General features: G+C 41.1%; 1 protein-coding gene across 9 annotated transcripts in view; it reads left to right on the top strand.

Moving 5' to 3' along the window:
- The first annotated feature begins 6154 nt into the window (after window positions 1–6154).
- ZDHHC21 (zDHHC palmitoyltransferase 21) overlaps window positions 6155–26851 on the top strand; it is an 81483-nt gene continuing 60786 nt past the window's right edge. For 3 of the 9 annotated variants that reach the window (XM_051857808.3, XM_008254680.5, XM_008254692.5), the window contains exons 1-4: window positions 6155–6243; window positions 15886–16017; window positions 23438–23636; window positions 25145–25243. In XM_051857808.3, coding sequence (XP_051713768.3) covers window positions 23483–23636; window positions 25145–25243 — 253 coding nt within the window. In that variant the 5' untranslated portion in view covers window positions 6155–6243; window positions 15886–16017; window positions 23438–23482. Of the gene's footprint in view, window positions 6244–6902; window positions 7025–8517; window positions 8707–15885; window positions 16018–19240; window positions 19455–23437; window positions 23637–25144; window positions 25244–26851 lie in introns of those variants that run through there. The other 6 variants (XM_051857814.3, XM_070052334.2, XM_089317239.1 and 3 more) reach the window with 4 other exon arrangements.

Below are 26851 nucleotides of genomic sequence, written 5' to 3'. Positions count from 1 at the left end.
TCTCTTTACTATGTCCTTTCCTTGATGACCTAATGTACTCTTTTTTTTTTTTTTAAAGGGCACAGGAATGATCTGCCCTAGTTGTGTGTGTGTGTGTTTTAAGACTTATTTATTTTGAAAGACAGAGTTAGAGAGAGAGAGAGACAGACAGACAGAGAGATCTTATCTATCTTATCTTCCATCCGTAGGTTCATTACCCAAATGGCAACAATAGCCAGAGCCAGGCCCATCCAAAGCTAGGAGCCAGAAGCATATTCAGTGTCTCTCATGTGGGTGTGTTAGGTAGGAAGTCAGATATCAGCTTATATGTGTGTAACAGGCCATATGTCCAGCATATACATCTGCATCTCAAAGTCATCCTGACAGTGTTTCAGGGGCAGCCTGGTATTCACATCCTGCCCTGCCCCCTTCTACCTGATAACCTGCCAGGTGGAGGTCCCTGCCCCTTCTGCCCTACAAATCTTCCACAATCTCCCAGATGCAGCCCAGTGTCTGCATTTCAAATACCCTGCTCTGGATCCCCATTCTCCAGGGGGTCTTGCTCACCCTTCCTCTACGCTCAGGATGGCATGGCGCCAGCTAGCTTTCCTCCTGTCTAATACCTTCAGGGGAAAACTCAGAAGTTTTTCTGTTTACATCCAAAAAGCCCTTTGTTCCAAGAGGAGCAGAGGTGGGGAAGAAAGATCCATCTCCTCAACCCCTGCTCCCCCCAACCCCCCACCCCGGCCTCAACCAGCCCTCTGCCTCTCTGCTGAGTCGTCCGCCTGCCTGGCCAGGTGTAATCTCTCTACTCAACCATGTAACCTCGCTCCCCCCAACCTGAAGTCCGAGCGACTGGGTCCTGTCTGGAGAGGTGTTCATCCGTTCTTGCGGATGTCCCTACCCTAATAAACTTTGCTATCTTTTACTTTCTACTACTCTATCTCATGCCTGAATTCTTTCTTGCGCAAAGACAAGAACCCTGCATTTCTCTGGTAACAGCTGCACTTGGGCCATCTTCCACTGCTTTCCCAGGCACACTAGCAGGAAGCAGGATCAGAAATAGAAGAGCCTGGACTGAACCGGCACCCATATGGGGATCAGATGGCAGCTTTACTTCACCTGCTATGCCACAATGCCAGCTCCCACATCACAAACTTAAGCTTGCTTCCCTAGCTCAATCTCACTTTATCTATTGCTACAACATTTGTCTCTTTCTGCTGTTTTCTTTACAATGAAATTTCCTAATGGAAATCTCACTCAACTTCTGTCCTTTATGCAAAAAAGCTGGCATGACCAAAATTGCCCTATTTAAAAAAAAATAGGTTCTTTACATTTCACCAAAGCAGGATTTTTTTTTTTTTTTTTTTTTTTTTACAGGCAGAGTGGACAGTAAGAGAGAGATAGAGAGAAAGGTCTTCCTTTTGCTGTTGGTTCACCCTCCAATGTCCGCCGCGGCTGGCGTGCTGCGGCCAGCTGACCGCACTGATCCAAAGGCAGGAGCCAGGTGCTTCTCCTGGTCTCCCATGCATGTGCAGGACCCAAGCACTTGGGCCATCCTCCACTGCACTACCAGGCCACAGCAGAGAGCTGGCCTGGAAGAGGGGCAACCGGGACAGAATCCGGCACCCCGACCGGGACTAGAACCCGGTGTGCCGGCGCAGCAGGTGGAGGATTAGCCTAGTGAGCTGTGGCACCAGCCTGCTGAGCTTATTACTGGGAATGGCAGGTACTTGACTGTGCCATTGACACGGAGAGGGAGCCTCTTCCTGGAGAACCATGACTGAGTCCTGCCAATGGGAGGATTTCAGCATTACATAGATTGCTAAAACCTAATAAGTGAGGGACTACCAGAAACAAGCCTGTAGTCTGACAAAATAAGATTGATTGCCTTGCAGCAGGGGAGGGCACTCCTGGACAAGAGGGAACAGAAAGGTGTCTTTTGTGAATGAGGCTCTAAGGAAAGCAGGCATCAATTTTTGATTGATTCTTGCTTTAATTTTTGAAAATATATTTTATTTTTAAATTTTATTTTAAAGACAGATATCTAGAAAGAGATCTTCCATCACTGTTTCATTCCCCAAATGTCTGCAAAGCTGCCAGAGCTGAGCCAGGCTGAAGAAGGAAGCCAAGAACTTGATCCAGATCTCCCATGTGGGTGACAGAAACCCAACTACTTGGGCTATCACTGCTGCCTCCCAGGATGCACATTAATAGATAGCTGGCACCTGGAGTAGAGCTAGGACTCACATCCAGGCACTCTAGTATGGTGTGCAGGTGTGCCAAGGGTGCCGAATGCCCACCCCTGGTTGTTGCTTTGAGGTGGGATTAGGAGAAACAGGGAATTAACTAGGCACTGGATGCTTTCATGAGGTGAAGATGACTGAGCAATTGGGAATATCAGTAAAAAATGAAAATAGCAAGCTTCTGGAGTGTGATTGGTAAGAAGTCACTAATCACTCAAGGGAGGGGTTATTACAGCATTTTACAACTGCTGCATGACCTTGACAGAAACAAGATTTACTATTAACTTCACAGCTGGCTTCATCTGAATCTGTCTTCCTAGCCTGATCAGTGGCAAGGATTCCTTTCTCTTTTCAGTTCTAGCTGATTTTCACTCTTTCAATCCCAAATGAGTTTCAACTTTTTCATTGTCCTGGTTACCAAACTTGCCTGAATATTCATCAGGATACGTTTCCCCACTGGACATTACCAACTGTTGGAATCTTAAGTTCATCTTGATTTAATAGACACTTCTAGAGCAAACAACAAGCAACCTTTAAAAAGTCAAGGGGAAGCGATGCAGCTTCAGCAACAGGTTACAATTAAGGATATACAGAACCTTCTACAGTGCCCCTCCATGCAGCCTTTTGATGATGCCACTGCTCTCACTAATGGAGTTGTCTCCAGGGCACAGCAGGTCATTACCCTTCTATAAAAGCTTAAGTGCTCCTCATTGGAAAAACCTGATTTTTGAGGCTTAGCATACTTTGTCCATTTCTTTCTATGTCCCTCTCCATCTCTCCACATACAGTACATGTGAGCCACGCCAGAGGAATCTTGGCACTTTCATGCCCTCATGCTCTTGCCCATACTTCCCTCCTATCCTAGAACTTCTCATGTCCCAATCAAAATCCTATTCTCATTTGCCTAACTCGAGAACTTTTCTCCATGAAGCAAACTTGATCCAGCTTGTTGAAAGCAGTAACTCCTTTAGCAGTCCCAAATCACTTTGCTTGTAATGCTACTTAGCATTGCTTTTGTTTTGTCTCCTAAGCAGGCAGTGGTTGCTGAGAATTTTCCTCAATTTTTGAAAACAATAAAATAAATTCACTTCCTCTCTAGGCAAAGTTCTTAGTCTGGTGTTCATGGTTTCATCACCATCCTCTGGAGGTGTGGGAAGGGAAGGCAGCTGGGGAAACTTTACAGAAATATATATATGTTATATGTATATATATATATATGAACATGTTTATATATTTGTGTGTGTGTGTGTGCACTTTGCCGGGAAGAAGATCCACAATTTTTATCAGTTGCTCATAGAAATGTGCTACCCAAAAGAAGTTGAGATCAACTTCTAGAGTATTAGACTGTTGTGGAATGGGCACCATGCCACTCAAACAGATGGGGGGATGACTATAAGCAACCAAGAAATCATGAATGTGCATCAAATGTGGGTGCTTAGGGCATGGTACCCAGCTGGGCAGGTGGAGAACGCCATCCACCCAAAGCTGCCAAGGGCTATTAGCCAGTACTGATTAAATTCTGGACTGCACTGACTTTTGGAAATTGCAGTAACATCCAGTCCTCTGTAGTCACAGCAGAGCAGCACTGTAGTTGGCTGAGTCTATCCACATAAATGCTTTGATTGTGCCTTTGTTCGGAGATACGTCGGCAGTGGCAGAAAATGCTATTTGTCTACTTCTGAAATCCCAAATAAATACAAAGTTGATTAATAATCATGCTTTAGTCCATCACAGGCCAATGAAGTAGACCAGAATTCTGTAAGGATAGACTGGTGCATGACATGCGTCTTCTTTCCATCCTTACAGTAAATAGAAAAAGTCTTCAAAAAAAGATGACCTGATATGGTATCTTCTCTACACCCTCATTGTGACACAGGTGTCTGAGTATATCAATACAAATCATTTACCATGAATGACAGAACTATATAACTTGACTTTCAGTGTAGGGGATACACAGGGCTTCTATGAGAACTTGTAACTGCCCATTCTCAAAAGGCTCATGATTTTGAGAATGTTTGCCCTCCTACATCTCTCTTTCAATGCCCTTCCTAGATAATTCTCTGTGGAACTGATTTGGCTAAAACACACATTAACTCACAAAAAAAGGCATGAAAAACATGTATACTCTCCACTGTCATGCCTGTGAACATGTGCCTATGAACTATTCTCATTTTGGCGCTTGGGATCATCTGACAAAAATTACTCCCTTCTGAAGCAAGTGCCAAACAATATTCAACCTAGGTATCTGGATTTGGGAGAAGGAATTCTACATGCTTATTCTTCCTTCAGTATGACTCATCTGTATTTTTTCCTTTCAAACAAACCAAGTTACAAAAATCCTGCTACAGCAGATGCATTATGAAGTCAAATGCTCCCAAAAGCAATTGTGCATTCCAACTTAGCTATGTAAGAATGGGGGGGAAAGGTAATGAAACTTGAAATAGTCAATTTCTGATGTTGGCTTCCTTCAGGATACAACAGTATAGCTTGGAAATTCTAGGATTTGCGTGTACATTAGACCCACCAAGAAGACTTATCAGAATATGGGTTGCTGAATTCCACTTCTAAAATGTTTAAATACAGATTTGGGATGAGACTGGAGAACATGAGTTACTCATAAGTTCCCAGGTGAGGCTGATGCCCCTGATCTGGGGATCTGCTTTGATAATCGCAAACCTAATGTTCAAGGTCCCAAGGTCTTTGCAGTTAGCTCAGAAACCAGGATGAAACACATTTTGAAGCCCCTTGCAAAACAAGGTAACATAGGACCCTAAACAAGCCCCAGTGAGTGCTATGCACCGTGCAGTGGTGAGTGAGAACTCTGGGCTGAGAGGATTTCAGATGACTCTCAAATCAGGGTAGGATTAAGACGACCTGAGAGAAAAACAGGGGGCATTCTAGAATGGGGAGATGAACCAGGTTAGTAGGGGCTAAGACTGGGGAGATTGGTAGGGATCCAGTTGTGGAGAGCTTTTGCTTTCTTGTTACAAGGAAGAGCACAGATTTTACACAGCAGGTATTATTTGTTCCCTTCACAGCCTCCTCCTGAGGCAGGCGGCACAGAAAGATCTAGCTACGCATTACCATGTACAGCTGGGGTGCGGTGGGAATGGTTTCAGTTTATCTCTGGTGTTTGGTGAAGATACCCAAACAGGATGGGAGGTGGATTCTTTGCATTGTTGAGTCAGTGTTTTTCCTAGGTTGCAGGGACGGGAAGGCTGACAACTTTTGAAGTTCTCCCGAAATACCAGTAAAGCTTGTTTGGGTACGGATTTAGGCTGCCAAAAGAACTATTAAAAATCTTGGATGGATGTCGTGTCCCAATTGAGGGTCTCAAATGGGCAAGACGGCACTCTACCGTGCGGTGCTTTTCAGTCTTTACAGTATGCCCGTAGGAATCACACAGAGAACTTGCTAAAATGCCGATACCCATTCAGAAGGCCTGGGATTGTACATCTCTGACAAGTCGCCAGAGGCTGCTGAGGCTACAGACAGCGTTTTGAAGCAAGGTACCACTGGGCGTGCAGAAGCAAAGCGGGTCGAAAGGCCATATGCCCTGAAGGAAGGAGACGCACCGCACAGGCACTCTTGACACAAGGCCCCTCTGTGGCCCCTCCGGACAAGGGCACGGTCAGGATGTGGGACAAGGAGAAGGCCAGCCCAAGCGGAGCCAGGGCGGGCGGGGGCGCCGCGGCGCGCCAGGTGTGAACGTTCCAGTGATGGAGGACCCGTGGGGCTTGCGGCATGGGGGCCACGGCGCGATTTCTGGTCTTTCGGCCCTCGGCGGCTCCCATCGCCGCTCCCGGGCGCGAAGCGGAGAGGCCGACGGCGGCAGCCAAACCCTCCGCGCGCGGGCGCGCGGGCATGCGGACAGCTACTCGGCCGGTCCTGGCGCTCGGGCTCCCGGAAGCGGAAGGGGAGCGCGGCCCGGCTTGGGCGGCGGCGGCAAAGGAGGAGGGCGAAGAGCCGCTGGCGGTCGCGGCAGCAGCGGCGGCGAGAGCGGAGCCAGCCGGCCCCGGTGAGTGTGTGCGGGCGTGGGGCGAAGCGGCCGCCCCCGCAGCCCCAGCCAGGCCGGCCCGCTGCTCCTCGGCGTCCGGCCGCCCTCACCTGTCCTGGAGCCTTCCGCGGGGTGCTCACCTAACCGCGATCCTGCACCTGCCCCCGCCTGGGCTCGGAACCCCGGGGCTCGGCGGTATCCTCCTCCCCCTGGGCCTGGCCTTTCCCAGAGCATCCCCTGCCGGACCTCAGCCACCCGCCAAGTGCCCCTCCCACTGCTGGTGGATGGGGCTCCTGCTCTAGCCCTGATGATTTGGGGCAGTAGAAACAAAAACAAACCAGTTGGCGTCCCGAGTTTCTCGCCTGCAAACTACAGTTTTTCTCTTTACACCCTGCGGCAGGGAGAGGTGCGCCGCGATGCCGGTTTTCTGTGTTAGCGTTTCATTCATTCACAGACTGGGTGTGAAGCTGCGGGGGGGACTAGCAGCAGGAGAAATAGTTTGTTCCCTTATTGACCTTCTCCCACCCCTCCCCCAGATCGAAGAGGGGTTTCCAGAAACGGGTTTATGGATGGCAGCAGTTTGCACCTGTTACCATTCACTACAGTGGGTCGCTGGCTTTCAGCTGGAGAGACCGTTTAAATCATGGTCTTCCTCAAATTGTATTTGGGTCACATTTTAGATCCCTTGTGAGTCGGCGGAGAGAGTCTGTATCTCCAGGGTCAAGAGGACCCGACAATTATTACGTGAAGATATTGCAATATATAGCAGTCCATTAAAGTGCAAGAGGAAAAAAAGATCAAGGTCAGTGGGGGTGGGTCCATGAATTATAGTGTAAAGTTACAGCCTAAAGTGAAGAGGACTAATAATTAAGTGCAAGTTAAGAAGATGTGTCAGATAGGACCTCGATGGACCATGCTAATGTGCACTTAAAAAAAAATCACTACCTTCCTGTGGTAAAAATCATAGTAATTATAATGGTTACCATTTGATGACTGCTCAGTATGTGTCATTCTTGGGCTAAGAGGCTTTTGGTGTCATAGCTCATCAAGTTCTCCAAACTCTATAATAGAGTCTATGCATTTTAAGGATAAAATTTGGAGAGGTACTCTATTTTGCCTGGGTTGTGCTCCTAATAGCAAAAAAAAGTTTTTAAAGATTTATTTATTTGAAAGGCAGAGTTAGACAGAGAGAGGCAGGGAGGCTGGAGGGAGGGAGGGATGGAGGGTGGGTGGAGAGGGAGAGGGAGAGGGAGAGAGAAAGAGAGAGAGAGGTCTTCCATTCATTGGTTCACTCCCCAAATGGCTGCAAGGGCCGTCACAGTGCTGATCCGAAGCCGGGAGCTGCTTCTAGGTCTCCCACATGGGTGCAGGGGCCCAAGGACTTGGGCCCTCTTCTGCCGCTTTCCCAGGCCATAGCAGAGAGCTGGATCGGAAGTGGAGCAGCCAGGACTCGAACCGGCACCCACATGGGATGCTGGTACTGCAGGCAGCAGCTTTACCCACTGTGCCACAGTGCTGGCCCTGAAAAATGGTTTTTGATGAAGAGATGAAGGGAGAAATAAATTGGAAAGAACCAAGTAAAATTTGATGTTGAAAGACAAATTACATGTTGGTCTCGTTGCTGGCCCTCTCCAGCTGTGGGGTCAGGAGCAGGACTGTGACCATGGTGATTTCTCATCTACACAACTAGGGAGTCAGTACATTTTTTTTTTTTTTTTTTTGACAGGCAGAGTGGACAGTGAGAGAGAGAGACAGAGAGAAAGGTCTTCCTTTGCCGTTGGTTCACCCTCCAATGGCCGCTGCGGCCGGCGCGCTGCGGCCGGCGCACCGCGCTGATCCGATGGCAGGCTTATTTTAGGTTTTCCGTGCTTACCTGGCAAATGCTATGATTGTAAATATAAGACCCTTTAACATGTTGAGGATACATTTAAGGCATTTATCTCACAAACTGTTGGTAAAATGTAACTAAAAAAGTGTAGAATTCCAAAACTGTTTTTGGTGTAGTGCCAGAACTGATAAATTCCAGAATTAATCATTTTGGATGCAAAACAATAGAATTTTATTAGATGCCTTCAGATTGTTGAGATTTCTGTTTAATTTCACATATTTTAGGAATAAATATTTTTGGAGTAAATGAAGTAGAACACATTTTAAAGAAAATGAGACCTGTGTTGCATTACCTATCTGGTCTTCTTTACTTAATAAAAGAAATTTAAAAATTATTAATTTGAGAGAGAGAGAGAGAGAGACTACAGGGGGTCTCATCTGTTTCTCATCTGTTTATTCACTTTTCAGGTGCCCACAATGGCTTGAGCTGGTCCAGGCAAGGCTGAAGCCAGGAGCCTAGAACTTGATTCAGGTCTCCCACCTGGGTGGCAGGGGCTCAAGTACTTGAAGCATTTCCTGCTGCCTCCTAGGGTGTGCATAAGCAGGAAGCTGGAAGAGAGTCCAGCCAGGACGGGAGGCAAGCACTCCATATAGGACGTGAGTGTCTGCCAGGCCAAATGTCTGCCCCTACTTCGAGAAATTTAAGCATCTGAAAATGCATACATATGATTGTCAGCGTAACAGGTAGTTTTAAGACAAGAAGTTATCAGTGAATCATATAATTGTTGCTGCTTTGCCCACTGCCTGATTTAATTCATAGTGTCTGATTCAGAACCTGTGGAAAAGCACATGAATAAAATAATGCCATGGTGAAGTGAAGAAAGTAATTGAGAAGTCTAGTAATATCTCCACGCAGCTTTGTTTTCTGGAATTTTAATTGTGTATGAGTCAGTGAGATTTGTTCAGCGTGGTAGGCTATGTGATGGCAGAATCAGTACTGCTAGGCATGACAGGGAAGACGGAGAGCTGTTTTTATTGTCAAGAGATTGTTCTTTAAATCCACTTTTATTTTCATATTAAGGGATATAGATTTTATATTGGCTTAGTATAACATTAGGATTCAGATTTAACTTTTACAAACGTGCTTGGTATTAAAAGGCAGTTTAGGGGCTGGCATTGTGGTGTAGCAGGTAAGGCTGCTGCCTGTGATTTTGGCATCCCGTATGGGCACCAGTTCATGTCCTCATGTCCCATCTGCTACTCTTCCAATCCAGCTCCCTGCTCGTGTTCCTGAGAAAGCAGTGGAAAATTTGAATGCTTGGGCCTCTGCACCCATATGGGAGACTTGGGGAGAAGCTTCTGGCTCCTGGCTTTGGATTGGCCTAGCTCTGGCCATTGTGGCCACCTGGGAAGTGAATGAGTGGATGGAAAACCTCTCTCTCTCTCTCCCTCTCTCTGTCTGAAACTCTGCCTTTCCAAAAAAACTAAAATATACCTTAAAAAAAAAAAAAGGCAGGTTAGCATTAGTAGAATAGTCAGTGTGGATATACCCATTATTAAACTTGAAAGTGTTTGAAGTAGTTTGAATCAAAAAATTAAGGTGAGATGCAAGAGTAGAAGGAAAAACGCCAGTCTTTTTTATTGTGACTTGTTGGTTTAGAATCCCTGGTAAGTTAATTAGCCTGGTTTAAGAAGTATGTTTTCATAGACATGTGGAGCAGCTCCATGCTTATTAGCAACTACCTGCTCAAAACCGCCTCAGTGTAACAATTGTTTGTTTATTTACTTGTTTCCCTCTTTAGATCTACCCAGATAAAAATGGGACACTTTCAGAGTTTGTCTTCTGCCTGTTGGGCCTCTTTTCCCCTGTCCTGTTTTTCCTCAAAGTAGATGTACCTTCCCCATTTCAGATGCTGACTAGGTATCTGTGCACTTTACCAGTAGGCTGCTCCTTCCACAAAGGAGCAGGTTGGTTAAAAATTAGTATTTTACCAATCACTGATTAATTCTCTTTTAATTCTAACTTGAAATGCTCAAGGGTGATCTCAACCAAGCTTCTAATTTTAAGCCATAATTATAGACTGAATGGCTTTTCTTTTTACTGTGGAATTTTCAGCTCTAGCAAGTACACGAGGAAAGACTTTTCATCTAGTGTTAATATATTTTTTAAGTTTTTTAAAAAAATTTATTTGAGAGTCTGAGTTAACAGGCAGAGGGAGAGATAGAAAGATCTTCCATCCGCTGTTTCACTTCCCAAATGGCCGTAATGGCCAGAGTTGGGCCAATGTGAAGCCACAAGCCAGGAGCTTCTTCCACATTTCCCACACAGGTGCAGGGGCCCAAGCACTTGGGTCATCTTCTGCTTTCCCAGGCCATGAGCAGAGAGCTGGATCAGAAAAGAAGCAGCTGGGACTAGAACTGGTGCCCATATGGAATGCCGACACCGTAGGTGGAGGTGTAGCCTGTTACGCCACAGTGCCGACCGTCAGTGTTAGTATTCTTAAATCATACCTGCTTTGGTGCATGGTGCTGAAAAAAAAAAAAAAACCAATTTAGTCTCTGTCCCTTCTGTCCTCTTCTGTCATGGTACAGTAGATACAAGAAGGTAAGACGCCAGTTTATCTTCTTTGTTAGAAGAGCCTGCTGATTCACACCCAGGGAAAGTCTCATCAGCCTCTCTATTTAGGGCTTTTCCTTTTTCTCTTGCTGCTTTCAGAGCAAAGATTTTTGTCACCTGTCCGTACCCTACATTTAACCTTGATTTTTTTGTCCCTTTTCCTACATTCCTACTGCCTTAAATGAAAATTATAACATAGACTTTTCATTCTGACTGAAACAGTACCTCATGGCTTCTAAATCATATTGCCTGACACCTTCCAAGTCATTCCCACTTTTTGTTAGGAGCCTGATGAAGTGTATCACTATAGTGAAACGTTAATAGAGATGCAGTGTTTACATTGATTCGTCATCCATGTTCACTTTGCACCTAAGGGCAAGTTTTTGTGAAGAGAGATTGTTTATGTTTGGTTTCGAATAGAATGTGATGATTTAAAGGCTCATTCTACAGAGTAGATTCTTGAAAATACTGATGGTGTAAGGCTGCTATGCTTTGATCCTTTGTCCACCCACAACTTCACAAAATCTTCCTGGAGGGGTCACCAACTGATGCAGCACTTCCTGCTTTGCTTGTACCTTCTTCATTAGTTTCCGAGATTCAGTTCTGATTCTCTTCTATGCTTTATTCCTTAGTCCATCGTCCTTCCGCTGTGATGTGAAAGAAGCTTGGTTAAGAGACTGTAACTCAGTCACTTTAGTTTAGGTCAGATCTCTATTTTGATGATTTTTATGTAAGAGATCCGAGGGCAACATGTAGAAATGCATCTTTCCTCCATGCTTATGGCATGATCTTAGTCCGAGGGCTATACATAGTAATAAAAGTTTTCCTCTGACAAGGAGTTTACAGACTTTAGTGTGAGATAAAGGAAAATTGCATTGTAACTTTTAGCGATGGGAAACTGGAAAATTTATTTAGTTCTTGAGTTTCTGAAACTGGAAGTAAAACTCACTTTCAAGTTTCCCTTCCTCTTCCTCCCTTCATTCCCCTTTGGTGTCACCATTTTCGAGTTGCTGTTTCTTGCAGTTTCTCATTAAGCAATACAAAACTGTATGTTGATACTTTTATACCCATTTTACAGATTATCAAACTGAAGTTTGGAAAACAAATAAATGCCTGCATCATAATTGAACACAAATCTGTTTTTAACAGCTGTTCAAGATTAATTTTCTACCCTGTTGATAATATGCAGAGTATCTACATGGTATCTAAAGAATTAAATTACTTCATTGACTAATTATTAGAGATTGTTAGGGCCTAGTGCGTTATGTGCAAGTATGCAAGTATTTAACTGTGATGCTATACCACATTTTTTTTTTTTTTTGGACAGGCAGAGTTAGACAGTGAGAGAGACAGAGAGAAAGGTCTTCCTTCTGTTGGTTCACCCCCCGCCCCAAATGGTTGCTACGGCTGCTGCACCGATCTAAAGCCAGGAGCCAGGTGCTTCCTCCTGGTCTCCCATGCGGGTGCAGGGCCCAAGCACTTGGGCCATCCTCCACTGCCTTCCAGGGCCACAGCAGAGAGCTGGACTGGAAGAGGAGCAACCGGGACAGAATCTGGTGCCCCAACCGGAACTAGAACCTGGGGTGCTGGCACCGCAGGCAGAGGATTAGCCAAGTGACCCGCAGCGCTGGCCATGCTATACCAATTTTTAAAGTACAATAAAATAAGAAGTCAGAAAGCTTTATAAATTTATTTAAAGATATATAGCAATAACTTTCTTTTCTAAATTATATTTTGGCTACAACTAGTAAGTTTTGCATTTCACATATTCATCTAATTTAGTAGCCATTTTTCTCTTTGCCCTGTGGGAAAAATTTTGTGGTGTTATCCAGTAAACTGTTTATTGTATATATTTCAGACATAGCAATGTTAAAAATGCTTAATGGCATCTTATGTTTGATTTTCTTTGTTATCACAACATATTTGGAATCTTGGGCCTAGTGAGAAAGATATCTTCCATCCACTGGTTCACTCCCCAAATGGTAGCAATGGCAAGGGCTGGACCAGGCTGAAGTTAAGAGCCTGGAGATTTTTCCAGGTCTCAACATGGACATAGGGGCCCAGGCACTTGGGCCATCTTCTGCCACTTTCCCAAGAGCATTAACAGGGAGCTGGATCAGAAGTGGAGCAGCCAGGTCTTGAACTGGCACCCTAATGGGATGCCGGCACTGCAGGTGGAAGCTTACCTTGCTACACCACATGCCGGCCCTGCCCCAGCATTGCTTTTTTACCGCAGCGGTGGTGATGTTGATCTACCTGTGAAATGTTAATCTTATTTTGGAAGTTGAATCTTCAGTGTAGTTCTAATAACTGTTGAAGGGTGAGGTGAGTTCTTTTCCCTTTAAATGTAAGCCAGTGGATGACTGGGATTTGACTCATGGACAGTTTGTCTGTGCAGAGTTACCGACAGTAACTGCTGTTTTGCTGAAATATTAGGAAGCCACCCCAGAGTCATCGTCTTTAAAATATTATTGACTTTGGCCATATATTAAAAATCTTGTGCCATGTTTAATTCAGGTTGAAATTTTTCTGGAAGGAGAATTGTTTCATTTGCCATTTGGACAGCAGCTCCTCAGTTTTGCCATACCATATCTTGTCCCTGAGAAGCAAAAGTGCAACCAGAGGTTACTTTTTTTTAAAATTTATTTGACAAGTAGAGTTATAGACAGTGAGAGAGAGAGACAGAGAGAAAGGTCTTCCTTCCGTTGGTTCACCCCCCCAAATGGCTGCTAAGGCCGGAACTGTGCTGGTCTGAAGCCAAGAGCCAGGTGCTTCCTTCCTGTCTCCCATGTGGGAACAGGGGCCCAAGCACTTGGGCCATCCTCCACTGTCTTCCTGGGCCACAGCAGAGAGCTGGACTGGAAGAGGAGAAGCTGGGACCAGAACCGGCGCCCACATGGGATGCTGCTGTCGCAGGTGGAGGATTAACCAAGTGAACCACGGCGCCGGCCCCAGATGCCACTTTGTATTAGCCTAAAAAGTTAGGGTGGAAACAAATTATATTTGATTTTTTGAAAGGATTTATTTATTTGAAAGAGTTACAGAGAGGCAGAGGCAGAGGCAGACAGGCAGACAGGCAGACACAGACAGTCTTCCATCCACGTTTATTCCCCAAATGGCTGCAATGGCCAGAGCTGGGCCAATCCAAAGCTAGGAGCCTGGAGTTTCTTCTGGTTCTCCCACTTGGGTGCAGGGGCCCAAGGACTTGGGCCATCTTCTGCTTTCCCAGGCCATAGCAGAGAGCTGGACGGGAAGAGGAGCAGCTGGAACTCAAGCCGGTGCCCATATGGGATGCCAACACTTCAGGCAGTGTCTTTACCTGCTAAGCCGCAGCACCAGCCCCCTCATTTGTTCTGATATCATGGACCATGGAAAAATTGACCCTGAGAGAAAATATAACTACAGGTAGTTTTACCCCACCCCCAAATTTATATGTGTAATGGAAGTACATTTATTGCAGCCATTTCACTTATGTAGCTTTGCTTCCTCATTATGTAGTAGTTTTCTTTTCCTACGTAAGAAGTATGCTTAATGAGTTCATAACTTGTCCTTTATTTCATGTCTCCTGAATGATACCACCATTCACCTATTCCCTAAGCTAAAAACTTGGAAGCTGTCCTAGAATCTGTCCTTTGCTTCCAATTGATCACTAAGTCCTAACAGTTTTACTTGTTAGGTTTAGGATCTGCCTATTTTAGTGTGCCTCTTGTTTTAAGTATCACTTCCTCATATGCACACACCCCTTCCCCTTGTAAATTAGCATTAGGGACGCTTACCACTTGTTCTCATCATTTTTCACCTGGGTAACAATCAGCCTTACCTCTTGCATGTAGTCAGTCTCAGTGCTTTATCCATGCTTGTAATCCAGCTTTTAAGTTGTTGCTGTTTTCAAGAGGTTAGCTAGATCATGATGTTTTACCATCTAAAATCTTTCCATGGTTTTCCACTGTGTTCAGGAAGTCCAAATTCATTAATGTGACTTAACAGTGTTCTTCTTTCTGAGAATCACTCTCTACCTGTGGATCATGAAATCGGTTTAGTAGGCTATGACCAGCATTATATATTTTTATTAAAGCAAAATGAATAAAATACAATAGTAATGTTAGTACATTGTGTGTAGTAAGGAAAAATACTAAATGTTTTCAGTTATATTGTTCTGTGTGTACTGGTAACATTAAAAATATTTTTAATGTAGTCTGTGGTCAAAGGTTGGCATGTCTTACTCATTCTGCCATATACAGTGGTTTTTCTAGTCATTTCATTTTACTGAGTTTTTTTTCCACCTGCTTTTATACCTTTGTTGATTCTGGCCCCTTGGTTGGAAGAGCCTCCGTTCTTCATTTAGCTAACTCACAGGCTTCCCTCTCTCTCTAGAAGGCTTTTTCTGATAGCACCTTAACTGTAAGAAACACATTTTCTAATGCAACCCACTACACACATAAGTATTTGAGTAACTGAAAAAAGTTCCATGAATGTATACTCTTGCTTTATGAGATACATTCCTGCCCTTTTGTCCTCTGTCTTACTTTGTCTTGCATAGCATCGATCTTATCTCTCCTATTGTGTCTGCACTAAAGATAGGGCCTATCTCTTTTTCATTGCTTTCCTGTGCCAAAGCAGAATATACAATTACAATATGTTGATTGAATTAATGAAATAATGAATTATATTTGTTACTTGCAGCTCCTTATGATACTATTTTTTTTAAGCCGGAACTGTAGAAACAAGCTTTTCTGGTTAATTCTTAATGGTTTCATTATGGTAGGATGACTTTTTTTCTTAAGTCACTTTAAATTTCTGTTTTAAACTCTATTCTCTGTTTATCAATTCTGATCAGATACGTTCAGCCTCACATCTTGATAGATACTACGTTGTATTCTTGTATTCATTGTATTCTTGATGATCTCAGAATTTATTATTATTTTGTGACTTGTGATCAGGGAAGTTTGATGAGTCCCAGATGCTGGACACATGATGCTTTTATGGAAATTGAGTGGTTGAGAGAGAGAGAGAGGGAGAAAACACTTTCATGCACAATGGTAATGAAATACAAATTCCGGGAGGATGGGTGGAATATGAAAGCCCTGAATCAGGTGAAGTTGAATCATCTTTGGTTTCTGAATTTAAAATGTTTGTAATTGCATTTTCACAGTTACAGTATTTAGCTGCTTATAATTTTTATCCTTGTAAGAGATCATTATTTGTTAAACCATTGATAGGTTCTCATGGAGAACTGTTATTGAAGAGAAATCCATTTGATGCGAAGAAATTTTTAAAAGAATGAATCAAGATAAAACTTTTAAATGCAAGTACCAGAAAAATTACAACACATTTCCGTGAATTTACAAGTGGTAAGTCTGCATTTTCTTTTATGTGGGAATAGATTTCTGAATTACGTGCCATAGTGTCCTTGAAGTCTTATGTTTTGATGTACTTAGTTTTCCATTAGCAAATATAGTAACTTTATTTAAAATTTTCAATATTAAATTTTAAATAAACATATTTCTTAAGACATTTTCCATAGGAAAAAGTGATCTGTGAGTAATATGATTTTCAGGAGCATCTTTCTCAGTTGTAAATCTTCCATGTTTGTACACATGTTGCTTCTGCACTGCGTTTTAAAAAGTTCTAGTTTTAAAAGCATTATATATAAGAATAATTTATAGTGATAAGAGAAGGTTACGTTTTTTGTTTGAAAGGTCGTGGTGTCTCTTAGGCCATCTCTGTTTTGTAGCTGAAAGGAATTTAGAAGGACACGTATTTATTGATAAACTTAGAACCCCACAAATATTTACATAAAATATAAAAGCCTTCCTTCTCACTACTGTTTCCTCCTTGAGGCTGGTGAGAACTGTTTCATCTTTCCCTTCCTACTGCATTTAGACTGTGCCACATTTTTGTCATAAAAAAATGCTGTATCCTCTACATCCTTGTATGTGTTTACTACTTGTAGACTCTTCTGAGTCCTTCTGTAGGTATTCCAAAAAAATAAAACTGCTTGGTAAATGGTTTTGCACTTTGGTAGGCACTGTCAAAGTACTCTTCCTGGGAGAAGGGTATCAGTTCACATGCACACCAGGGATGCATGCGCGTGTTCTTTTCCCTGTGCCCTCTTCACATTGCACCTCAGCTGTCTTTCCCAAAGCTTTTAAATTCTGTGAGGTGGGGCCTGCGTTATGACATAGTGGATTAAGCTGCCACCTGCCACCAGTATCCCATATGGGCACCAATTTGTGTCCTGGCAGCTCCACTTTGAATCCAGCTCCCTGCCAATGGCTTGGGAAAGCAGTGGAAGGTGTCTCAAGTGTTTTGGCCCTTGCCACCCATGTGGGAGATCTGGATGAAGCTCCTGGCTTTGGCCTGGCCCATCCTGTGGCTTTGGAGCCATCTGGAGATTGACCCAACAGGTGGAAGATCTCTCTTTTTCTGTAACTCTGACTTTCAAATAAATAATAAATCTTTTTTTAGAAAAAATAAATATACTGAAGATAAATACAGATTGTTACTTCTTATTTCCTGGTCAGCAGTGATTAGCCATTGGATTTTTTTTCTATTTGTGAATTGTCAGTATATTTACTTTGTATATCTCTTGTCAGTCATATGCTGTGATTTTTTTTCCAGAGTGCTTTGTCTTTTTTTAAAAAAATTATTAATATAAGAGAATAGATTTCATGTATTTCATAGGTACAATTCTAAGACGATAACTGTACATTCCTCCTATTTCTTTCCCTCAATCCCTCTCCCTTCCTTTCTTCCTTTTTTGTCTTCAAGTTTTGCAAAACCATGATTTCAGTCCACTCCATAATCACAGGCTTAATGCATCTCTGACCACAGTATTCAACAAGTAAACAATGGAAAGACCACAGTTCCACAGGAGTAGAAACAAGGGCCAAGAACAACAATGAAATCACAATATGTCTTTCATACCTGTAGATTTTTTGTATTCTATATTAGTTACCACATATCAGGAAAAAACATGACATTTTTCCCTTTTGGACTAAGCATAATGGATTCCATTTGTATCATTTTGTTACAAAAGACTGAATTTCATTTTTTTTATGGCTGAGTAGTATTCCATAGTGCATTTATATCACATTTTCTTTATCCAGTCAACAGTGATAGACATCTGAGTTGATTCCATGTCTCAGCTATTGTGAATTGAACTGCAGTAAACATGGGGGCACAGATAACTCTTTAATATGCTGATTTCATTTCATTTGGGTAAATTCTCAGGAGCGAGATAGCCAGGTCATATGGTAGATTTATTTTCAGATTTCTGTAGAATCTCCGTACTGTCTTCCATATGGTTGTACTACTTTACATTCCTACCAACAGTGTATTAGGATACTTTTTCCCCTACATTCTTGCCAGCATTTATTGTTTTTTGCTTTTTGGAGGATAGCCATTCTACCTGGAATGAGGTGAAACTTCAGTGTGGTTTTGATTTGCATTTCTCTGATGACTAGTGATCCTGAGCATGTTTTCATGTGTCTATTGGCCATTTGTAGTTCATCCTTTGAAAAATGCTTGTTCATGTCCTTTGCCCACTTCTTAACTGGATTGTTTGTTTGTTCTTGTTGAGTTTCTTGAGCCTTTTTTAGGTCCTAGGTATTAATCCTTTATTAGTAGCATAGTTTGAAAATACTTTCTCCCGTTCTGTTGCATGCCTCTTCACCATGTTGAGTGTTTCTTTTGCAATGCAGAAGCTTTTTAGCTTGATGTAACTTTGTTTTTGATGTGTTTTGGGCTTCACATGTTTTAATTTTTATGTGGTTTGGCATGGCTTTTATGGATCTTGGTTGTGAAGACCTGCCTCATTCCAAGAGAATAAAACTACTTGCTGTTTCCTTCTCACACTTTTGTTTCCTGTTAAAATTTAGAAGATAAAGAAATTACTGTGAACTGAGGTGCCAGGAAAAATTTCATATAGAGCATGAGATTCCAGTTGACCTTAAAGTATGAGTTGAATTTAAATAGGTCAAATGTTAGGGACATCTCAGATACAAGAAATGAGTTTTTCATGTGAAATAGTAGCAAGATCACTTTGGCTGACATGGAGAGTCATATAAAATTGCTGAGGTCATAGAGGCATTTTTACCTAGATTTCTTCTTAATTATTTTGGCTAATATTTTGATTTTCTGAAGCCTGTTTTGATGTTATAGTTTTCTGTTCCATAGTAGTTTTCTGTCATTTTTTTTTTCATAGTGATTTGAGTATTATTCCTGAAAAAATATGTGGTAAAATGCAGTTGGCTGAAAAGTTAAAAAAAGAAAGGTTATATCTTTCAGGGTAATTTGAACCTCATAAATATTTACTTAGCCTAGTTTGAATTGAATTATAATTTCTTTAAAAATAATTTGTGCTGTAGTAATTTACATCATTATGAAGTTAGTCACTGTATTCAAGTATAGTTACCAGATAGCAATCTTAAAAAATGTTGAAGTACCAGTATATCCACTAGTTACATCAAAGTTTGAGTTATGAGCTCACCATTTAATTTACAAATTAATATGTTGGAATCACCAGCCAATGAAAGTATTTTACAAATGCCACCCTTAAGACCGAGTAGCAGCGCCGTATTCAGTTTGGTTGTTATTCAGGATGTGTAATAGTTTCTGTTCGGCCGTAAGCCACGCCTGGTAGATATTAACCGAGTGAGGTGATCCTGTGACTCTACCAGTGACACGTTTGTGGTTGTGGTCTGGTTTTGGAGCTCTTAGAAGACCACTGTTTTCTCCTCTGCAACCCTAATATGAGGATTATGTGGCGCTAATTTGTACAAATCAGGTACTTTTAAAAAATATTCAGCATCTTATTTCCTCATTTTATTTTTCTATCCTATTCTCAGTTTTCCTTGGGATACTTGTTTTTTAGGGCTTGTCATCTGTATATGTTTATATTCAGGACAGATGGACATATTTTAAATACTGCTTTTCAATGTGTAATATTTTCTGTTCTGAGAGTTCTCTTTTGTGATTAAAAAGTACATTATTCTCTGGTAGAAGAGAATAAAAATAGAGTTCAAGGATAGATGAGTATTTGATCATTTTGCTATTTGTTCTGCTAACCTATATGCTTTTCTGTTTCAAATATCAAGAAACCTAGAAATAAGTAATGAATTTGCTCTATCCTATATAATTATGGGGATTCACATTCTGTTTATTGGTCCTAAATACAACTGAAACATTAACAGAAAGGTAAATGAAGTTGATAATATGAAACACGTTGAGAGACAAAGCCTTTATATTTTCTTTTGACACTTGATGGCTGGCAAGATTAAAAAAAATTAAGATTTCTTTTTTTATATAACAATATAGATAGCTTACCATTTGTACTTGAACTCTTTTAGTTTAAAAATAAGATACATAAGAAATAAAATAACATATTTTGTCTTCTTTGTTCTCACTTCAGTCTTTATCAACTTTCTCATTAAAAGGCAATGGCATTCAGCTTTAACTTTCTTAGAAGGCTTTGGAACTAATATATTCTTTAAAAAAGTTCTTGTTTGAAAGGCAGAGCAAATGACGGAGAAATAGACAAAAAGAGATCTTCCATCTACTGGTTTGTTTCCACAAATGCTGCAGCAGCCAGGCCTGGGCTGGGCTGAAGCCAGAAGCCTGAACTCAGTCGAAGACTCCTCTGTAGGGGTTAGAGACCCAGCTATTTATTCCGTCATCTACTGCCTCCTAGGGAATACATTAGCAGGAAGTTGGAACTGGAAGTGGAGCCAGGACTCAAAACTAAGGCAGCTGATATGGGATGTGAGCATCTATGTAGCATCTTGATCACTAAGCCAAATGCTCCCCTATGATTTTAGAAATCTTATGCAAGTACTGATTCGAACCATATTTGATTTAAACTGTTGGGTGACAATATATTTGGGTTCTTGTCTTTTTAGTTTCCTTAACATTTGCACAATCTAGGATTGAGAGAATGTGTATTCCTTTAAAATGAAGCATTCTTTAATCTATTTTTGATAGCTTTATGGCTTTGAAGAATATAAATGTGGCCTTTTGAGGGCTGGTATCCTGATACTCTTCAGTTGATGATAAATTGGTATTAGAATGAACTAATCTGGGATGTAAGATGAAAATCTGAAGTTATCTTTCCTCTGTAAACTCTGATGTCTAATTAATCCATAGGACTTGAAGATTTGATTCTATGGTCTCTTCTCTATAGGTAGTTTTGGCTTTTGTCTTCTGTTGGTCTTCTATCTTTAATTTTATCTTCCACAGTAGAGCTTCAATAATTTATATAAAGTGCAGATCTCATTATGGTAACCTCTGCTTCAGTAGCTTTCTTTCTTTCTTTTTTTTTTTTTTTTGACATATAGAGTTAGATAGTGAGAGAGACAGAGAGAAAGGTCTTCCTTCTGTTGGTTCACCCCCCAAATGGCAGCTACAACCAGCACTGTGCTGAACCAAAGCCAGGAGCCAGGCGCTTCTTCCTGGTCTCCCATGCAGGTGCAGGCGTCGAAGCACTTGGACCATCCTCCACTGCCTTCCCGGGCCACAGCAGAGAGCTGGACTGGAAGAGGAGCAACCAGGACTAGAACCCGGCACCCATATGGGATGCCGGTGCCGCAGGTGGAGGATTAACCAAGTGAGCCACGGCGCTGGACCCTAGTAGCTTTCTAATACCTAAAGAATGAAGGCTTAGCATTTCTAATGTGGCATCTTTATGTCCTTCATGATCGAGCCCCATGTTTCTCATTACCCACTCTACACAGAAGCTCTATGATATGTGATGGTAGTTGTAATATCATCCAGAAGTCTTTTTTTTTTTAAAGATTTATTTATTTGAAAGTCAGAGTTACACAGAGAGAGGAGAGAGAGGAGAGGGAGAGGAGAGAGAGAGGTCTTCCATCTGCTGGTTCACTCCCCAGATGGCCACAACAGCCAGGTCTAGGCCAAGCACTAGGGCCATCTTCCACTGCATTTCCTAGGCCATTAGCAGGGAGCTGGGTCAGAAGTGAAGCCGCCGGGACATGAACCAGGGCTAATATGGGATGTCAGTGTCCCAGGCGGCTTTAACTGCTACACAACAGTGCTAGCCCCTTGTCTTTTTAAGACTGAACTCAGGTTTCACCCTTGGCAGGAGGTGATATACTAGTTCCCATCTTTGCTCCTACTAACGTCTTGTCCACAGGTATGGAGTTTATCATGTGCTGGAAAACCCTTTTTAGGAGTTTTTCCACTAGACTGTTAGTACAGGCCATGTCGCATCATATTGTATCTGTGGTGTCTAGCAAGTGACTAATGTACAGTAGAGACTTAGTGAATATTTGTTGACCTAAACAAGTTTGTTAGTTCATTGCTGTTGCATTGACATCTTAACCAAAGTTCTGTGGCATAGTTCTTTCTAGATACCAGTTAGCTGTGTCAGTACTTGGAGAGCATTTTAAAACATTTTATTGATTTTTTAATTATGTGAAGAATTATGATTCAGTGAAGTCTGGAAACATTTTTAAAAAGCTCTGTAGTTTAATTCTAATTTTCTTGCAATTTGAGAGCTTTTTCCTTGTTTATTAGTATATATTACTATTATATTTTATGTAAAAAGTGCCTTTAGCACTTTATCTGGTAATTTATTGTTTAAGCTCAATATGTTAAGTCTACTAAAATATGGATTTGTTGTAAGTCACTTTTAGATATTGTATGTATAGATACATATAGAAGTATCTCCTTTGGAGTTCCTTGGGCAGATTTTTAATTTTTATTTATTTTATTTTTTTTTTAATTTGAAAGGCAGAGAGACAGGAGGGAGAGGCTGAGAGAGACACAAGGATCTTCCATCTGCTGGGTCACCCTAAATGCCCACAACAGTCACACTGGAGCCTGGCTGAAGCAGGGTTCCAGAACTCCATCAGGGTTTATGTGAGGATGGCAGGGACCTAAGTACTTGAGTCGTTGTCAGGTGCTTTCCAGGCTGTCTACTAGCAGAAAGCTGTGTTGGAAGCAGAGGACCCAAGACAAAACCAGGCACCAATTATGGGATGTGGACATCCTAAGCAGTGATTCAACCTGCTGTGCCAAAGGCCTGCCCCAGAATCTTGATGCTCAGCTGAAAAAAGTTTTCTTTTAAACAGGAGCCATCCTAAATTGATAGCAATGAGATTAGTTGGGCTTCATTCCAAGAATTTAATATTTTTAGCAATTTGTAATTACTTTTCACTTTTATTAAAATTTTTCAAGATGACTGAAAAATGTTTTGTGTTTTAAAATTAAGCTGCACAGATCTTAAGGGTACAGTTCTGTTTACATGTGTCTATGAATACAGCTTTGAAGTACTAACCAGGTGAAGAATGATAGAAACCAGTTTTAGACCTCTGAGGTTCTCTTATGTCCTTTACCAGTTAGTGCACAGCTCTCCCACTGCAGACTGGCCACAAATTTTTACTTGTGTTTACTGTTAACTAAAAATTTTTGTATATTACCTTTTGTTGGACATGTACAGTCATTTCTTATGGGCTTACATATGTAATTGCTGAATTAATGACCAACTTATGTTTTAACTTTAATGCCAATTTCAATTATACCCTTGATAGAAATTTATAATGAAAAATCATAGTTAAATTATTTGAAGTCTTTGGTAAGATTTGGTTATCTTGAAATTTCTATTTTCTATAGTGTTTATTTTGAAATATATATGCATATATATATTCAAAGAAAATTCAATACCTGTCATTTTATAATTTCCAGAAATGCTGTTTGTTTGAATCACGTAATTTTTCCTGTGTTACTAATTTTTTTTTGTTTCCTTCTTCTTAGGATCATCTTCCCTTGTGGGTTGGCAGGCAATTATAGGACTGTAAAATGGGTCTTCGGATTCACTTTGTTGTTGACCCACATGGTTGGTGCTGCATGGGTTTGATTGTTTTTGTCTGGTTATACAATATTGTTATAATTCCCAAAATTGTCCTGTTTCCTCACTATGAAGAAGGACATATTCCAGGCATATTAATAATAAGTAAGTTTCTAAATCTTCATTTCCTTGTATCATTAAGCATTTTTCTAATTGTAAATGTTTTTGGAGAATACTGTTACTCTGATTACCTTCCTTTTAGTGTATTTAGTATCTTACCAGTACTATTGTTATTTACTATATTATAGAAAATAAAAAGGCCTCAACGTTTGCAGTGATAGATAAAAAGCTATTTCCGCATTTATCTAACTCCAAAATATATAAAGATCATTTTGTTAAAAAAAACTGACAGTGACACCTTACATGTATTTAAAATTTTTCTGTTGTGTACTTAACTGCAAGCATGAAAGTTTTAGGAATAATGGTGGTCATGTTATTGGGAAATGAGAATCCCAATACTAAAATTATTGAGTATGAACTTGATTATGAGAGCACCTTGAACTTCAGGATTCAGTTATTACTTACTGTAGTTTATTGACAATGGCTTGCTTATTATGATTAAGAGTACAAAAAGATAAATTTACATGTACATAGCATTTACAGTTTTTGTGTACCTTGTCTTCCTTTGACTTCTCCGGAGCAATGGGAAACACCTTTGTTATACAAATGATGAAAACCATCAATACTATGCAGTCAGTCCTGGAGTGAGCACTCAAATGCTTTCCTTTTATTTTTGAATGTGTTGTTTTTATTCTACCAACAAAATACCTATGTTTTACTAATTTAAAACATAGAATTATGATGATTGAGTCTACTTTTTCTGGTTGTTAATTTGAAAATTCAGAAGTTTCTAATTCTTTATTCTCAAATTAAGTATTTTAACAAAAAGGGGTAGTTGAACATCATTAATTCAGAGTAACTTTGAAGACAGAATAATGAAAATGTTTAATTTTACTTTAGAGTTTTATTTCTTTGAAAAGGGAGTAACAGAATAACAGAGGGGGAGACGCACACACACAGTGAGCGAGCTAGTGAGTGAGAGCGAGCTTCTGTCTTTTAATTCACTCTCCAAATGTCCACAACAGCTGAGGTGGGGCCAGATCAAAGCCAGGTCTCTGGAACTCCATCCTAGTCTCCCATGGAAGTGTGAGGAAGCCAAGTACTTTGGCCATCATCCTCTACCTTTGCAGCTGACCTGGTAGCAGAATAGCTGGGACTTGAACTGGCACTGTGTTATGTGTCTCAAGCTCCATAGAATGCCCTCCCCTAATTGTACAACTTTTTAATGGTGTTTTGATCCTTTCAGATATACTACACATGGTAATTAAAGGTAGTCTGTTTATATCATCAGTGATAAGAAATCACTCTTAATAATGAATCTGGTTTCTTATAAACTTATCAGTCATTGCAAAATAGTACTTTAAGTTTAGTACATTGAAAATAGTCCTCTTGGCAGTTTCTTTAATGAGTGAAGTGAATTAGCCATTTCATTTCCCATCTTTTGAATATTATTTGTTCTGATGGTATTTATTAAAATACACATTAAAAATATGCTTTTTGGTAAAATGTTTCATATAGTAAATGACTAATTGATTTATTTGTTTGTTTTAAAGTATTCTATGGCATTGCCATATTTTGTCTGGTTGCCTTAGTGAGGGCCTCAATAACTGACCCAGGAAGACTGCCGGAGAACCCCAAGATCCCACATGGAGGTATGGTACTCTTTGGGTTTAGCAGTTTTGATGGTGCCAGAATTATTTATTCATGTATTTTGTTGCCTCTAGTATATATGGGTTACATTCATCTATGTCATTTAACACCACTTTCAAGTCTTGCTCTCATGTTTCCTTACTAGACTTCTCTGTTTAAAGTTGCAACCAATTCCATCCCTGTCCTTCTTTTCAGTTATTTGTCTCCTTCTTCCCATTTTAGACTTATGTAAGTTCTGTGAGGGTGTAGATTTTTTGTCACTTTCCCTTCATTTGCTCAGTGGTGTATTCTGATGTCCAGAAAAGTCTCTGTCACTTAGATTCTCTGTAAATATTTGTTGAATGATACATAAGTATCTGAGAAATTATGTTTTTACTTAATAATGGAATTCTTTTTTTTTTTTTTTTTTTGGACAGGCAGAGTGGACAGTGAGAGAGAGACAGAGAGAAAGGTCTTCCTTTGCCGTTGGTTCACCCTCCAATGGCCGCTGCTGCAGCCGGCGCACTGCGCTGATCCGATGGCAGGAGCCAGCATCCAGGTGCTTTTCCTGGTCTCCCATGGGGTGCAGGGCCCAAGCACCTGGGCCATCCTCCACTGCACTCCCTGGCCATAGCAGAGAGCTGGCCTGGAAGAGGGGCAACCGGGACAGAATCCGGCGCCCCGACCGGGACTAGAACCCGGTGTGCCGGCGCCGCAAGGTGGAGGATTAGCCTATTGAGCCACGGCGCCGGCCCAATAATGGAATTCTTGATGGTGCCACTTACCTCATGATATTGTGAATATAATAAAATTTGAAGTAAATATTTGTGCAGTTATGGACATTTACTGTCTATTTCCCTGAGTTCAAATAATTCAATGAAAAATTTGAAAATTTTTTGTTCCAGTGTTAATTGAAAGTGGCTTTTGATCACCCTATTGCATAACCATTCAAACCACAAAAATGAATTGAAAATGTATTCCTCATTTTATTACTTACCGGATATAGTATAACCTTCTTTGTTCTTTTTTCTGCCTGAATCTCAAAAAATGATCACCTGTTTGAGAGACAGAAAGAGACAGACAGACAAATGGAGAACTCCCGTCTGTTGGTTTACTCCCAGAATGTCGTCATTTGGAGCCAGGAATCAGTCCTGGTCTTCCATGTGAATGACAGGAATCTGACCACTTGATCCATCACTGTTGCCTCCTGGGGTCTACATGAGCAGAAATGAGGAATCTTGAACATCTTATCCACTAGGCCAAAACCTGCAGCTGATTCTCAGTTTAGGATTATTTGCTGTTTGTATAAGCTGAACTCTCTGTACTTTCTTCTAATATAGAAATTTATATGTCCCTGTAGTACATCATAAAACAAGAATACTTTTTATTGTAATTTAGTGGCTTCCAAAATTGTTGCACATTAGAATCATCGGGGGAGTGCTTAAAAATATAAGTGTCCAGATCACACCGCATATTAATAAAATCAGAATATCTGAGGGTAGTAGCCAGGTACTTTTGAAAGATCTCTGGTGATTGCAGTGTGCAGCGGACTTTGGGAACAGACTCAGAAATCCTTATGAAGTTAGATTAAGTGGCAAGTTGCTTTCAGAGCCTCCCTCAGGGCCTGATTG

The sequence above is a fragment of the Oryctolagus cuniculus genome, chromosome 1 (genome assembly GCF_051225735.1).
Source record: "Oryctolagus cuniculus isolate XC-2025 breed Fujian yellow rabbit chromosome 1, ASM5122573v1, whole genome shotgun sequence".
NCBI lineage: Eukaryota > Metazoa > Chordata > Mammalia > Lagomorpha > Leporidae > Oryctolagus > Oryctolagus cuniculus.
Note: the sequence above shows the minus strand (reverse complement) of the source record. Positions and strands in the feature narration are given on the sequence as shown.